The sequence below is a fragment of the Sceloporus occidentalis genome, unplaced genomic scaffold (assembly GCF_023333645.1).
Source record: "Sceloporus occidentalis isolate IW3139 unplaced genomic scaffold, rSceOcc1.0.p SCAF_3, whole genome shotgun sequence".
NCBI lineage: Eukaryota > Metazoa > Chordata > Lepidosauria > Squamata > Phrynosomatidae > Sceloporus > Sceloporus occidentalis.
Window position 1 is genome coordinate 61,573,561 of NW_028316983.1, and position 12,858 is coordinate 61,586,418.

The following is a 12,858-nucleotide window of genomic DNA, read 5'->3' on the forward strand; positions in this document are numbered from 1 at the left end:
AACTGGACTCAGGAATTTTTTTGCCAATGATTATACTCTTAAATCACATTGCTCTGAAGATGCATTTCTTCCACCATCAGAAAGACATGAGTTCAGAATGAGTGTTGCTGGGCATCAGATATCAAGAGAAGAAGGCCCACCACCTTAAAAGCAATGCTATCCAGATTCAGTTCAGTAGGTTTAGAGATAGGTAGCGAAGTTAAAAATAAATGGGACAAACCTGGTTTAGAGGAAGACAGTTTATACACTCCAAGATCATACTGCAGGTATGCAGTTCCAAACAAAACCAGAAAAATGAAGGGAAAACAATGTGAAGTTGAAGGGAAAACAGCAGGCAAATAACCACATTGTTTTATGCCAGATGTATATCAACAGACAGAAAATGAGAACAAACATTGCCAAGATCATTGCATGGATCTGGCTCTCAGGGACATCCCAAGATACAGAAGGAAGCCTCCCCCATCTCCATACCCTCTTCTACTAGGTCTCTTCCATTTCCAGCAGACTTTGGAGACAATTCAGCCAGAAAGAGGCAGGACCTTTAGCTCTGGGAGAGCACATACTAATTACTTTCCTTTGTTAATTAAACCCACGTGGCTTTAATAAGGTAACCTGCTGTTCACCGATAAATTGAATTAGCCTGAAGGGAGAGCCCCTCCACATAGCTATTTAAAATTGTCACTTTCCATTCACTTGGGCTTCCCCCTTCCTTTTCTATTCCTCCTTTAGACCTGAATTTATGCTAATTTTCCAGCCCTTTTCAATATCCCAATATCCCTTTGCTGGTGGTCTGTACATGTGCAATGACCTCCCTCTTGGCTGCATCTCTGGGGAAACCCAAGTTGAAATCAGGACATGTGTGTACACACACACACACACTTATATAAATATATGTGTGTGTGTCCTGCTTTCAACTTGGGTATCACCAGAGATGCTGCCAAGATGGAGGTCATTGCACATGTACACACCACCAGCAAAGGTGGCAGGCTTGGGATATGAAAAAGGCTGCAAAATGAGCATAAATTCAGGTTCAGAGCTATTATCTCTTTATTTCCATTCCACATTCTTCCCTGCAATATCTAGATCAAAACAATGCATACTGGTGATGTTGTAATCATTCTATTCATTGCCCCCTATCATCACTTATTACTGGCTATTTCCATTGAGGAAGAGGCATGTGACATATCACCCACATTCAGAAATTTTGAGGAAGAATGGGAGACAGAAAATAACAACAGATCTGCTATTCTGCTAGCACTGAGCTCTGTAGTCACAAAGACTACAGACTAAGTAGACAAGGAGTACATCTATATTCCTTCTGAATTTTGCAGAACCAGTAATATCTTTCATGTGAAATTCTGAGCATTCTTTTGGGCAACAACTGGAGAACAATTTTTGTTAAAAGTTTCTAGCAGGAAAAAAGTCAACAGTGTTAAGAAAGTTCCACTTCCTAAAAATAAACGCTTGTTTCTGTTAAGAACATTTTAATTAATAAAGTATTCTTAGTTAATATTTCCCAACAAAATCTGTGGTAAATCAATAAATTGAGATCATTAATGAATAGTGCTGGGAACTCCAGTGACTTTTGCGTAATCTCATTTGCACATTTTAGGGCACCATGACTCAACAAACCATTTGTATCCTACTACATCCACTTGATACTTGTATATGACCAGATACAGTCTAGCGGCTTTTTTAAACTTCAGTATCAGAGTCACTACCAACAAAGAGTGTATAGGTGGAAATCCCCATCAATCCCAGCCCTCACCTGTGGAGGTGAATCATAATTGGTGTATGAGTCTTTGGGCCCTCTAGTGGCTGCTCTGTATGAACATTTTGGATACTGACGCCCATATTGTTCACTTAATTGCTTCAACAGCATTAGTATGGGATCTGCTTATTTGTAACTGCCACTCTTTAAGCATTGAGACCAACTATAGCACACATATAAGACAGAGGTTGAACAAACCTTCTAAAAAGCAATACAAGTACAGGTTCCTGCTGCCATACAGAGTAGCACTCAATTTACTGTTGGTGCACGACATCCGTGTAACTTGGCTGACGTAGGCTCTGTTGACTGGAAGGAAAGGCCATGGATGCAATGTAAGAAATAGTCTGCCCGAAGTCAGGAAGGTTTAGTCTTTTAAAATGATTGTTACTGTATACATTGTTACTCTGCTTTAAATTAGTCAGGTCAGTTTTATACACTACCCTGAGATCTTTAGAGAAAGAGTGGGATTTAAATATTTTAATAAATAGTAAATAATAAATTACATAGGTGTTCATCAGAAATAATAAGTATAATAGGAATAATAACTTACTGACTATATATGAGTATCAACAGTGGTCACTCATTCTATCCTCCATCACTCAGAAGAAGAAGAAAGGCTGTCCAGTGTCATAATTTCCTTTATAAACATCCTAGACAGTCAAGGGGTAGAATCACGTGCCCTCCTAACCACAGGCAGTAATAGTTACTAAAATAAGAATATACTAATTATTGTGACCCTGTGATCTTTCACCTCAGAGCGTCACCCCTCCCTTCAATTATCAATCCAGTAAAAACCAACCACTTTAGAAGTAAATGGCAGTACTGATGGTACCAACTAGACTCAAATTTCCCACAGTTCTATTTTCACACATATGACTTCAGTCAATCCAACACTTCTCAACCTCTTCACTATAAATCATGAAGAAACATGGAAAACATGGAGCCCACAATGGATATTATCCAGATAAATAGTGTATATACTCACGTATAAGGCTAGTAATTTTAGTAAAAAAAACTGATCCCAAAAGCTGGGTCGACTAATCCATGGGTCATTTTAAGTACTGTACCTTAACTTTTATCAAAGAAGGAACCATCTCCTCCTCTCAGTAGAGGGGTGAACTGTAAGAGCTTAGTCCATCACAGGAGAACCTAAAAGCAACACTGATCCCCTCTAGTCTCTCGGCACTCTTGTGAGGGGACTGGAAGGAACTGACGTGCACTTGACAAATGTAACCCACACTGAGTCTATTGTTTTCTACTCTAACTACTACAATCAACTGACTCAGGAAGAGAGCTTCTGTTATACAAGATTATTTAGCTGGAGATAGAGGAGACTGAGACTGAGACTGAGAATTAAAGCTTTGCAGACTTCACTAACAAGTTTACGGTTAAATAGGACTATAAAAGAGGAACGTAAGGCAGTATAGGACTGAAATGAGGTCTCAGACAAGAGAATAGATAGAGGACAGGGTTTAAATGGAAAGAGTACATATGTTCCAAGATTTCATTCAGTTTGCCTTTGAAAGCAAACTGACATGATTTGCACTTCCCTCTGATCTGCAAATTATTTCAGGAATCCATCTGTGTCTATATTTTTCTGAATGTTACGATATAATAGATTTATATTAAAATATGCATTTTACCAAAAAATTACTACTTTTTAGAATAAATGTGCATACACATTCATATACATTTTTTTTAAAAAAACAGATTATTCTGGAAACAGGATGAAATAGGTTCATTGATAGTGCTAACTGAAAATGACATGGACAATCTGATCCATACATCGCTACATGACAAGGCAGAAGCTAGTGACAAATGAAAGAAAGGGAGGGTGTTACCCAGGTTAACTAACCCAGCTAAGCTACAGCCCAAGATTTCCACACACATTTCACATTACCATCATAAATGGGTGGGTGGGTGGGTAGGTGGGTAGATAGATAGATAGATAGATAGATAGATAGATAGATAGATAGACAGACAGACAGACTGATGGGCCATCTCAGTAACACTCAGGTTGACAAGAGGTCCTCACTACTAAGAAGGACAAGGCACTGTAAAATATAGGACATTCAAGACAAATGTAGAGTCTTACCAAATAAAAGTTTAAAATAGTAATGTAATATAAATTCATGGTTCTTAGGCGTGGTACAGACTGCCCCAAGGGGCAGCCTGCTCATGGTCTAATTCCCTCCAGAGGGAAGCCTCAGCCACCAAACTGCGTGGCTTCCCTCCAGAGTAAAAAGAACCCGGAAAAAATGGGTTCTTTTTGCACCACAGGGCCGACGTCACGAATGTGCCAATTGCACACTCGCGATGTAAGCGACGCACAGAGCCATATGGACGGCATGTGGCGCTTACATCACAATGGTGCCACCCGTGTACACAGGATGCTGCCATTGTTACGCTGCCACTCTGTACTAGTTAGGGACTGTGCAGTTCCTGTGCGGTCCCTAGCCCTAGTATCGCTGCTGCCATGCCTGTGTTGGGCCTTAATCATGTTCAAAATGAAATTTTAGAAGATTGAAACTTAGGATATGTCTTAGAAAAGGATAAAGCCTGGTCACCCTGGTAACACTGCAATACCAAGTTTTAAATGTCCCAAACAGATTTAAAGCCCTTGATTGGTGGTTATCGATTCTCTTTTGATCCTTTTCATGTGAAATATTCCGTCATGTCAGACTGATCCTTTGCCTTACCAGAGTAGATATGTAAGAAAGTGGCAGATAAACTGTACCATGCACCTGTGATCACAGCTGCAAGCTACTGGTCTGCCATGATACAGTACAGTCCCACCTCAGAAAGGATAACATGTACTCCTCTGTTTAAAGGTTGTGCAAATTAATTCAGTTTTAAGTCTTTATGTGAGAACGTTCAAAATCAGCTGCTCTCAGTCATTTGAAAAATATTACATCAGTAACAAGAACCAAATGGACAAGTGTTGCACCCAAGTCTTTCCTGGCCTGGTAACTCTAGATCCAGACTTCTTCATCTTCATCCTAAAAAATTTCCCCAAAATAACTCAGTACAAAACAAGTCTGTTCCAAAATTTAAAAGAAAGAAAGCTATTCCTATTCCTATATTTAAAACCTATTCCAAAACATAAAAGTAAAACAATGTTAGTCCCGATGAATTAAATTAGTTCAATGTAATTCTATATTAAGTATTCCATCTCCTGTATAAAACAACAATTGAAATTATTTTTTAAATGATACATAATCTTGTGTGGGTGTCATACCATTGTTCTTTCAAAAGAAAAAAAATATACCAAGAAGATATCAAGGAATGAAACCTCATCAAGCACTCAAAACAAATATTACCAAGTGAGTAACTGACAACATGGAAGATAAATTCTCAGTATATTACTATCAAAGATACTACTTGTCCTGTCAGGCAAGAGGCTATGCTGAAGGCAGCAGTGCTGCTCCTCCCATGTCAGACAGCTTTTTCCTGTGGAGTTAGATTCAATATGCCAAACAGCTACTGGGTAGCAGCAGTAGTGGAGGGTGGCTCTGGCAAAAGATCTCTCAGAGACATCAGCAGTGGCACCATAGCTAACACTTCTTATTACTGCACAAAAAGAGGAAAGGAAAACCTGTTTTGAATGTCTGTTACCATGAAAACACTATGATGAGATAATTCAAAATGAAACATGAGATAGTGCAGAAAGATGAAACTCCATGGTAGAATGGCACTCAATGAGCTACTGGGGTACAGCAGAAAAGAGCTATGAGTAGCACGGTGGCTAATGACACAACTGGACTCAAGCCGAAAAGTCATTCAGCTGTTGAGATGCCCAGAGATGAAAGGGAAGTCCAAGGCTGCACAACACATATTACAGAAACATGGAATGTGAGAGGCATGAATCAGGGAGAGCTAGATAAAGTAAAACAAAAAATGAAACATATAAACATTGAAATACTTGGGGTAAGCGAGCAAAAGTAAATAAGAATGAAACATTTTGAGTCAGATAATTACAGTGTTTTACTCAAAAAATTAAAAGCTTAAAAAGAAATGGGGTGGCATTAATAAAGAGGAGAGATGCAGCAAAAGCAGTCAAAGGATATAATTTAAAGTCTGACCAAATCATATATGACTTCAAATAAAATCATAATCAAAATTTAGGCACCAAATACAAAGGCAGAGGGAGAAGAAATTGAAAGCCCTGGTGGCGCAGTGGTTAAATGCCTGTACTGCAGCCATTCACTTGAAACCACAAGGTTGCGAGTTCAAGACCAGCAAAAGGGCCCAAGCTCGACTCAGTCTTGCATCCTTCCGAGGTCGCTAAAATGAGTACCCAGACTGTTGGGGGCAAATTAGCTTACTTGCTAATTAGCTTACTTGCTGTTCACCGCTATGATCTTTGGAATAGCGGTATATAAATAAAACAAATTATTATTATTATTATTAAATATCCTATGCTGGAGTTCAGGAGGAAACTGATTACACACCAAAACAAGACTTTCTGTTAATCATCGGCAATCGGAATGTAAAAGTATGAAACAGAGCAGAATAAAAATCGTAGGAAAAGTTGGTCTATGATCAAGAAATGAAGTAGGGGAGTGACTGATAAGATTACGTGAAGTCAACACAGCAACCAAAGAAGAGACAGTGTAATGGGCATTGCCTGCACAGAAGCAGACCGGAAGCAGATTGTGGCAGAGATCATGAAATATTAGCATCAAAAATTAGAGTAACACTAAAGAAAAATACTATACCAACTCTCATTCAGAAATACAACCTGAAGAACATCCCCAATGATTGTAAAGAAATAGATCTACACTATTAAGCCTGATTAACAGTGAGCTAGAAGAATTCTGGACTGAAGCCAGGACATTATCAAGGAGGAAGGCAAAAGGGCATTATCTGCAGCCAAAACTAAAGAGACGGCTCAATGAATGACAGATAATACTCTTCTGGCACTTAAGGACAGACAAGAAGCAAAAGTAAAATATGACATAAACAGAATAAGAACCCTGAATACAACTGTTTAAGTGACTTGTGTGCATGGACAGTGAGAACTATTATCATAGTAAAGGTAGAGAAATAGAAGATGGCAAAAAAAGAGGGAAGAACAAGAAACTTCTTCCACTAGATCTGAGAAATCTAAGGGCCCATTCACACTGAAAAAATAACCTGGTGTGGGAACTGGGTTATTTCCCAGAAATGCCACAATCGAATCTCCCCGTGGTATTGATTGACAGGATCGATTCTACCCGTGGCATTGATCTGCCACGATCATGGCATTTTACCCCAGGATTCCATTCCCATTTGGCAACGAGATAAAATGCCATGATCCTGGCAGAAGAGAGGAGGAGGAAGGAGCGGAAGAGTGGAGGTAGCTGAGGGAGAAGAAGAGGAGGAATAACAAGAACAGAGGGGGCAATCGGAGGCAAGATTGGGGGTGGCGAAGGAGAAGAACGGAGGGGGCAAAGGGAGGCAAGATCGAGGATGGCGAAGGAGGGAGGAGGAGAAGGAGGAGGAAGGAGAAGAACTGAGGGGGCAATTGGAGGCAACATTGGGTGCGGTGAAGGAGGAGGAGGAAGGAGAAGAATGGATGGGGCAATCAAAGGTGGCTGGGAGGAAGAAGAATGGAGGGGGGGAATGAGGGTGACTGGGAGGAAGGAGAAGAACGGAGGCAAGATTGGGTGTGGCGAAGGAGGAAGGAGGAAGAAGAAGAAGAACGGAGGGGGCAAATGGAGGCAAGATTGGGGGAGGTGAAAGAGGAAGGCAGAGGAGGAAGAAGGAAGAAGAAGAAGAACGGAGGGGGCAAATGGAGGCAAGATTGGGGGAGGTGAAAGAGAAAGGCGGAGAAGGAAGAAGGACAAGAATGGGGGCAAACGGAGGCGAGAATGGGAGTGGCAAATGGAGGTGGCTGGAGGGAGGCAAGAACAGGGGTGGCTGAGGGAGAGGAGGAGGAAAGAAGGAATCGGATCGGATTGGTTTTCAAGTTCCCATTGGCAAAAACCGGTTCTTTTGAAAAGAACCACAAGAAAACCCATGGCAAAAAACCACGGGTTAAGGGGGATTTACACCGCAGCCCCCCAATTCGGGTCAGAATACCCCAGCACAAGTATGAACGACCCCCGATTTGCGCCAGGAAACCCTGACAGAAGTGTGAACGACCCTCACTTAAATCAAAATGGAGCCCAGCTTAAAATGCAGTGTGAATGGGCCCAAAGGGAAACCTAAAACAAGGGTGTGGATGCTTTATGGCCAGGAGGGGGTCAAATTACATAACCTAGTAGAAATAAAAGGATGGTGAAAACAATACATTGAAGAACTATATAAAAGAAAAGGATGACAGATTCATTCAAGGCAGAACCAGCTGAAGATGAACCTACAATTTCTGAAAATGAAGTGGAAGGTGCACTCAGAGCACCAGGAATAGAAGGCACACCAACAGAGATTCTGTCTCTGTAGATTCTATTTGAGTTTTAACTAAAATCTGTTAACAAATATAGAAAACAAAACAATAGCCCACAGGTTTGAAATGCTAATATACATACCAATCCTCAAAGAACACACTGGGGTTGCAGTAATCACAGGACCATTGTAGTAATCTCCCATGTAAGAAAAGTGATGCTAAAAATTCAACAAAGATTTTGACCATATATGGAGAAAAAAATGTGAGATGTCCAAGTTGGGTTCAGGAAAGGAAGATGTATTAGGATCATACTGCAAACATATGTTGGATAATTGAACACACCAAAGAATTTCAGTAGAAAATCAGCTTGTGCTTTAAAAGCAGAAAAGCCTTTGTGTAGACCACGAAAAACTATGGATCCCTCTTAAAGAAATGGGTATTCCACAACATTAGATAGTCTCAATGCATGACTTGTGCTCAAGACAAGAAGCTACTGTTAGGACAGAATATGGAGAAACAGAATGGTTTCCAAGAGGGTCAGACAAAACTGCATTTTATCACCTATATGTTTAATTTTAATGCCGAACATATCACATATATGGCAGGATTAGACTCAGAAAAATGAGGCAAGAAAATTTAAGATATACAGACGACACTATACTGCTAGCTGAAAATAGCAAAGCTTTGGAACAATTACTAAAGGAAGTCAAGGAAGAAAGTGCAAAAGTAAGATTACAGCTGAACAACAAGAAAACAAAAATAATGACCATAGATGATTTACATTACTTTAATGTACATGACGAAGACGTTGAAACAGTTCAATATTTTTTATACGTTGGCTTAATTAATCAGAATAGAGACAGCAGTCAAGAAATCAGAAGAAGACTAGGCCTTGGAAGGACAGCTATAAAGGAACTAGACAGAATTCTGAAGTGTAAACATATATTGATTGAATACAGTCAGCTTTCTTTATCTACAGATTTTTTTTATCCACGGATCCAAGTATCCATGGCTTGAAAATATTCAAAAAAGGTATAAATTCCAAGTAGCAAACGATGATTCTCCATTTTGTATAAGGAGCACCATTTTACTGTGTCATTTCATTTAATGGGGCTTGAGCATCCACGGATTTTGTAATCCATGGGGGTTCCTTGAACTTAACCCCAGCGGATAACAAGGACCCATTGTACTAAAATTAGGATGCTCCATGCCATTGTATTTCCCATTTCTATGTATGGTTGTGAAAGCTGGACAATGAAGAAAGTCTCCATTTGAAATGTGGTGCTGCAGAAGAATTCTGCAGATATCATGGACTTCTAAAAAGACAAATAAATGCATCCCAGAGCAAACCAAACCTGAACTCTCCCTAGACTAAACTGAGATGGTTGTACTTTGGCCACATCATGATAACACATAACTCATTAGAAAAGTCAATGGTGCTTGATAAGGCAGTAGGAAAAGGGAAGGATTGCATTGCTGCATTGCAGATGGATGGACTCAATCAAGGAAGCAATGGCTCTGAGTCTACAAGGTGACTTGGAGGTCTCTCATTCACAGGATCACCATAAGTCAAAGTTGACCTGATAGCACTTAACAAATTTTACTGTCTCAATTATCTTGTACAAAGCATCAATTTCCACCTGCATAGCATCCCTGTTCTTCATCTATGTAATGAGAACAGCAGTGTGTTACCTCAAAAGAATGCTACAATGATAGCCATGCCAATGAGACTAGTTTGTCTCCTTAACAACAGCAATTAAAAACTAAGTAGTTGATCCATATGCTACACAGTGCTTCTTGAAATCACAAAAAGTAAAAGGCATTCTTTGTAGGAAATCTTCTTAGCATTATACTTCCTATAAAGGTTTCAAAGGAAATATTGAAGTTTTTGCTGCCTCTTACCTGAACGGCTGGCTGCTTATTTTCATTGCTGCTGGGAGAGGTCAGCCCTGTTGCCTGCTGGAGAAGGAACTGCCGTGCCACCTGAAGAGCCTGAAGGGATATAGAACAGGAGGAAAAGAAAAAGAAGTTAATCAATCTCTCTTTTTCAGACTCTTTCCCATGCAACCCGCTGCCAACATTAGGTACTCTCAACTTTGAAGTATGATCACAGCTCACGTGTTCAAGACAGCAGGTCAAGTATGACTTGCTAATACTTTGTATTTAACATGCAATATTGGCACTGAAATAATGCAAATAGTAGGACATCCTCCCTCTAGCCCATCTTCTATGAATGTATGTGCTTCCATTAGCATTCTCTTCTGCTTATGTAAAGGAGAAAGAAATATATCTGTAACACCAGAAAGATTTGGGTCCCAATGAATGATCTGAGAATTCCAAAAGAAAGTAAACCGAGGGAGCCTGGAATAACAAACTGAATGGGAGATCAGTGAACTGCCGTAATCCCAATGCAAGAACAAGATTAATGTCCCTGGAAAGATTTAAGAATATCAAATTGATTTTCCTGATCTGCCAGATTTCCATTCTCTTCTCTGTCTTTGGGCCTATTTCCCAGTCAGATCCCATAGCAACAAATAGATGAAATAGTGTTGGATACAGAAAGGCAATAGCCTTGTTTGCATATCACAAAAAAGCAGGATTCCAAGGGAACCCTGTCTTATTGATTAGAAGTCAATTCCTTCAAGTGGAAGCAGCTTTCCATTCATGACATCCAAACCTAGCATTCTGGCTTGTCTCTTCACTCACAAGGCCACATCATAAACTATGATTTCTTTAGTTGTGCCTGCTTGCAATGGGAGTAAATGGGCATTGTGAATCATCTCATTGGCTCATTCACAATAAGCCAGAATTCTTTAGAACTTTCTGCAAGCTATTGTGTGAAATTACTTTTGCACTATGAAGGAGGTAATTTTTCAGGAAAAAAAAGCTGTTGTTCTTAACTCTTGGCCATCTGAAAATTTTTAGAAATAAGATACCACTGTTAACAGAACTGGATTGTTAAAATGGGCAAAGCCATAAAGGATCCCCAAAGCCACATGGGCAATGGGTGGGGCTACCTCTAAATCTGAAAACACTTCCTCCCCCACAGTCTCAGATTAAAAGGATGCTGATATTTAAACTACTTTTCCAGGCGCACTAAGGGGCCATTCAGACTACAGAAAAAATGGGGTTGAAAGCGATTCTTGCACGTGAAGTTCATATTGGATCCGATTCCGTCACAATCCATGTCGGGGCTTGCACAAGGAAATACCCCTTACACCGAGGTATCCAGATTCGGGCTAAAATCCGTCTTTTCTCAAAAGACTCAGGTTGCGCCAAATTTGAACTTGCCTTCGAACATGATCGGGGCAAATTAGGGAGGGATTGGGGTCAGGGGGCGGGCAGAGGTCAGAGCATTCCCTCCCATCATCAGAAGGGAGGGGGAGGAGTAGGAGTAGGAAAGAGCCGCAAAAAGGGGAATCTGGATGCAAAGGGCGACAGGAGGAAAGGAGGAAATCAGGGGTGACTTTTGAGCTGCAGAGGACTGTCAGAGAGAGGTGGGGCGGGTGGAGAAAGTGATGAAGGAGGAGGAGGAGGAGGAGGAAGGGGCCGTGGGAGGAAGGGAGCCATGGAGGGGATTCTAAAACGGAGCAGGAGGAGGAGGAGGATGAAGGAGCTGGGGGAAAGGGTCAATGGGCATCCCCGAGGAAGGAGAGGGTCTGAAGGAAGGAGGAGGAGGATTTCCAGGGGGAATTGGGTTGCGGGGCTACGCTGGGGCATGTAGGGAAATCAGGCTGCTTGTTCTACTTTCATTCCCTCTTGCTCCTGGATTATTATTATTATTATTTGTGTTATATGAGGATGCTACAGGAATGCCTGCGCTGCATTTCCATTTTATTCCCAATTCATTCCATGGGTCTACTTTAGTTGGAACTGACAGGTCACGCTCTCTCAGCCTCAGTGGATGGCAATGGCAAAACTCCTCTAGCAGGAGGAAAAGGGTCAGGTCAGGTCAAAGGCAGGGCACGAACAGAGCTCACATCAGGCACACACCCCTTTTCATATTTTTTTAAAATTATTTTTGACCAAATATGCGCATGATTTGTTTTCTTGAGGCAGATAGAGCAGCGCTAGCAGCTTGTGCACTTTCCCTTTCATCTGCTCGCTTCCAGCAAAGGGGAATGTTACAAATGTTGCAAAGGGCTAGACTTACAATTGGAATGTTACATTTTTTGCTCTTGTCAGTTAGACAAAATGATACATGCTTTTGCTACTGAAATCAGAGGCAGTCCTGAATTGCTTTTAAAAGAAAGAAAAAAAAAGAATGCATGGCAACTGCATCCTTTACTGGCATTTCTAAGGTGAGGAATTTATTATTATTATTATTATTATTATTATTTCATGTGTAAGAGGCATTCTGGGGGGCAAGGAGAGGGGGATGCATTAGCTTGCATGGGATTGAAAATGGGGACAGGGGCAGATCTGACCCATTTGCCCACACTTACACACAACACACAAAAAGAGGTTTTAAAAAAACTGACACTTTGGGGCATTTTGTGCATGGCTCTTTAAAAAAAAGGAGGGGGGAGGACACTTCCAATGCCCCTGAAAAAACATCACCATGACGATCGCTTGATTGACAGCAGGCACCTTCACAGCAGGCACAGAATGCATTCGATTTAAAATGCCCCTCTTTTGTAGTGGGCACTTGCTAACAGAGAGATTCGGGGGAGGGGCATCCGAATCAGCCCAGTTCCTTCCAGATTTTTGATGCCAGTCT

General features: G+C 40.8%; 1 protein-coding gene across 4 annotated transcripts in view; it reads right to left on the reverse strand.

The window, feature by feature from the left end:
* The window catches only part of LOC149316036 (forkhead box protein P4-like), a 194,223-nt gene that overhangs the window by 104,619 nt on the left and 76,746 nt on the right, over window positions 1–12,858 (reverse strand). For all 4 annotated transcript variants that reach the window (XM_089514649.1, XM_089514650.1, XM_089514647.1 and 1 more), the window contains exon 3: window positions 10,041–10,130. In XM_089514649.1, the coding sequence (XP_089370775.1) occupies window positions 10,041–10,130 (90 nt within the window). The remainder of the gene's footprint in view (window positions 1–10,040; window positions 10,131–12,858) is intronic.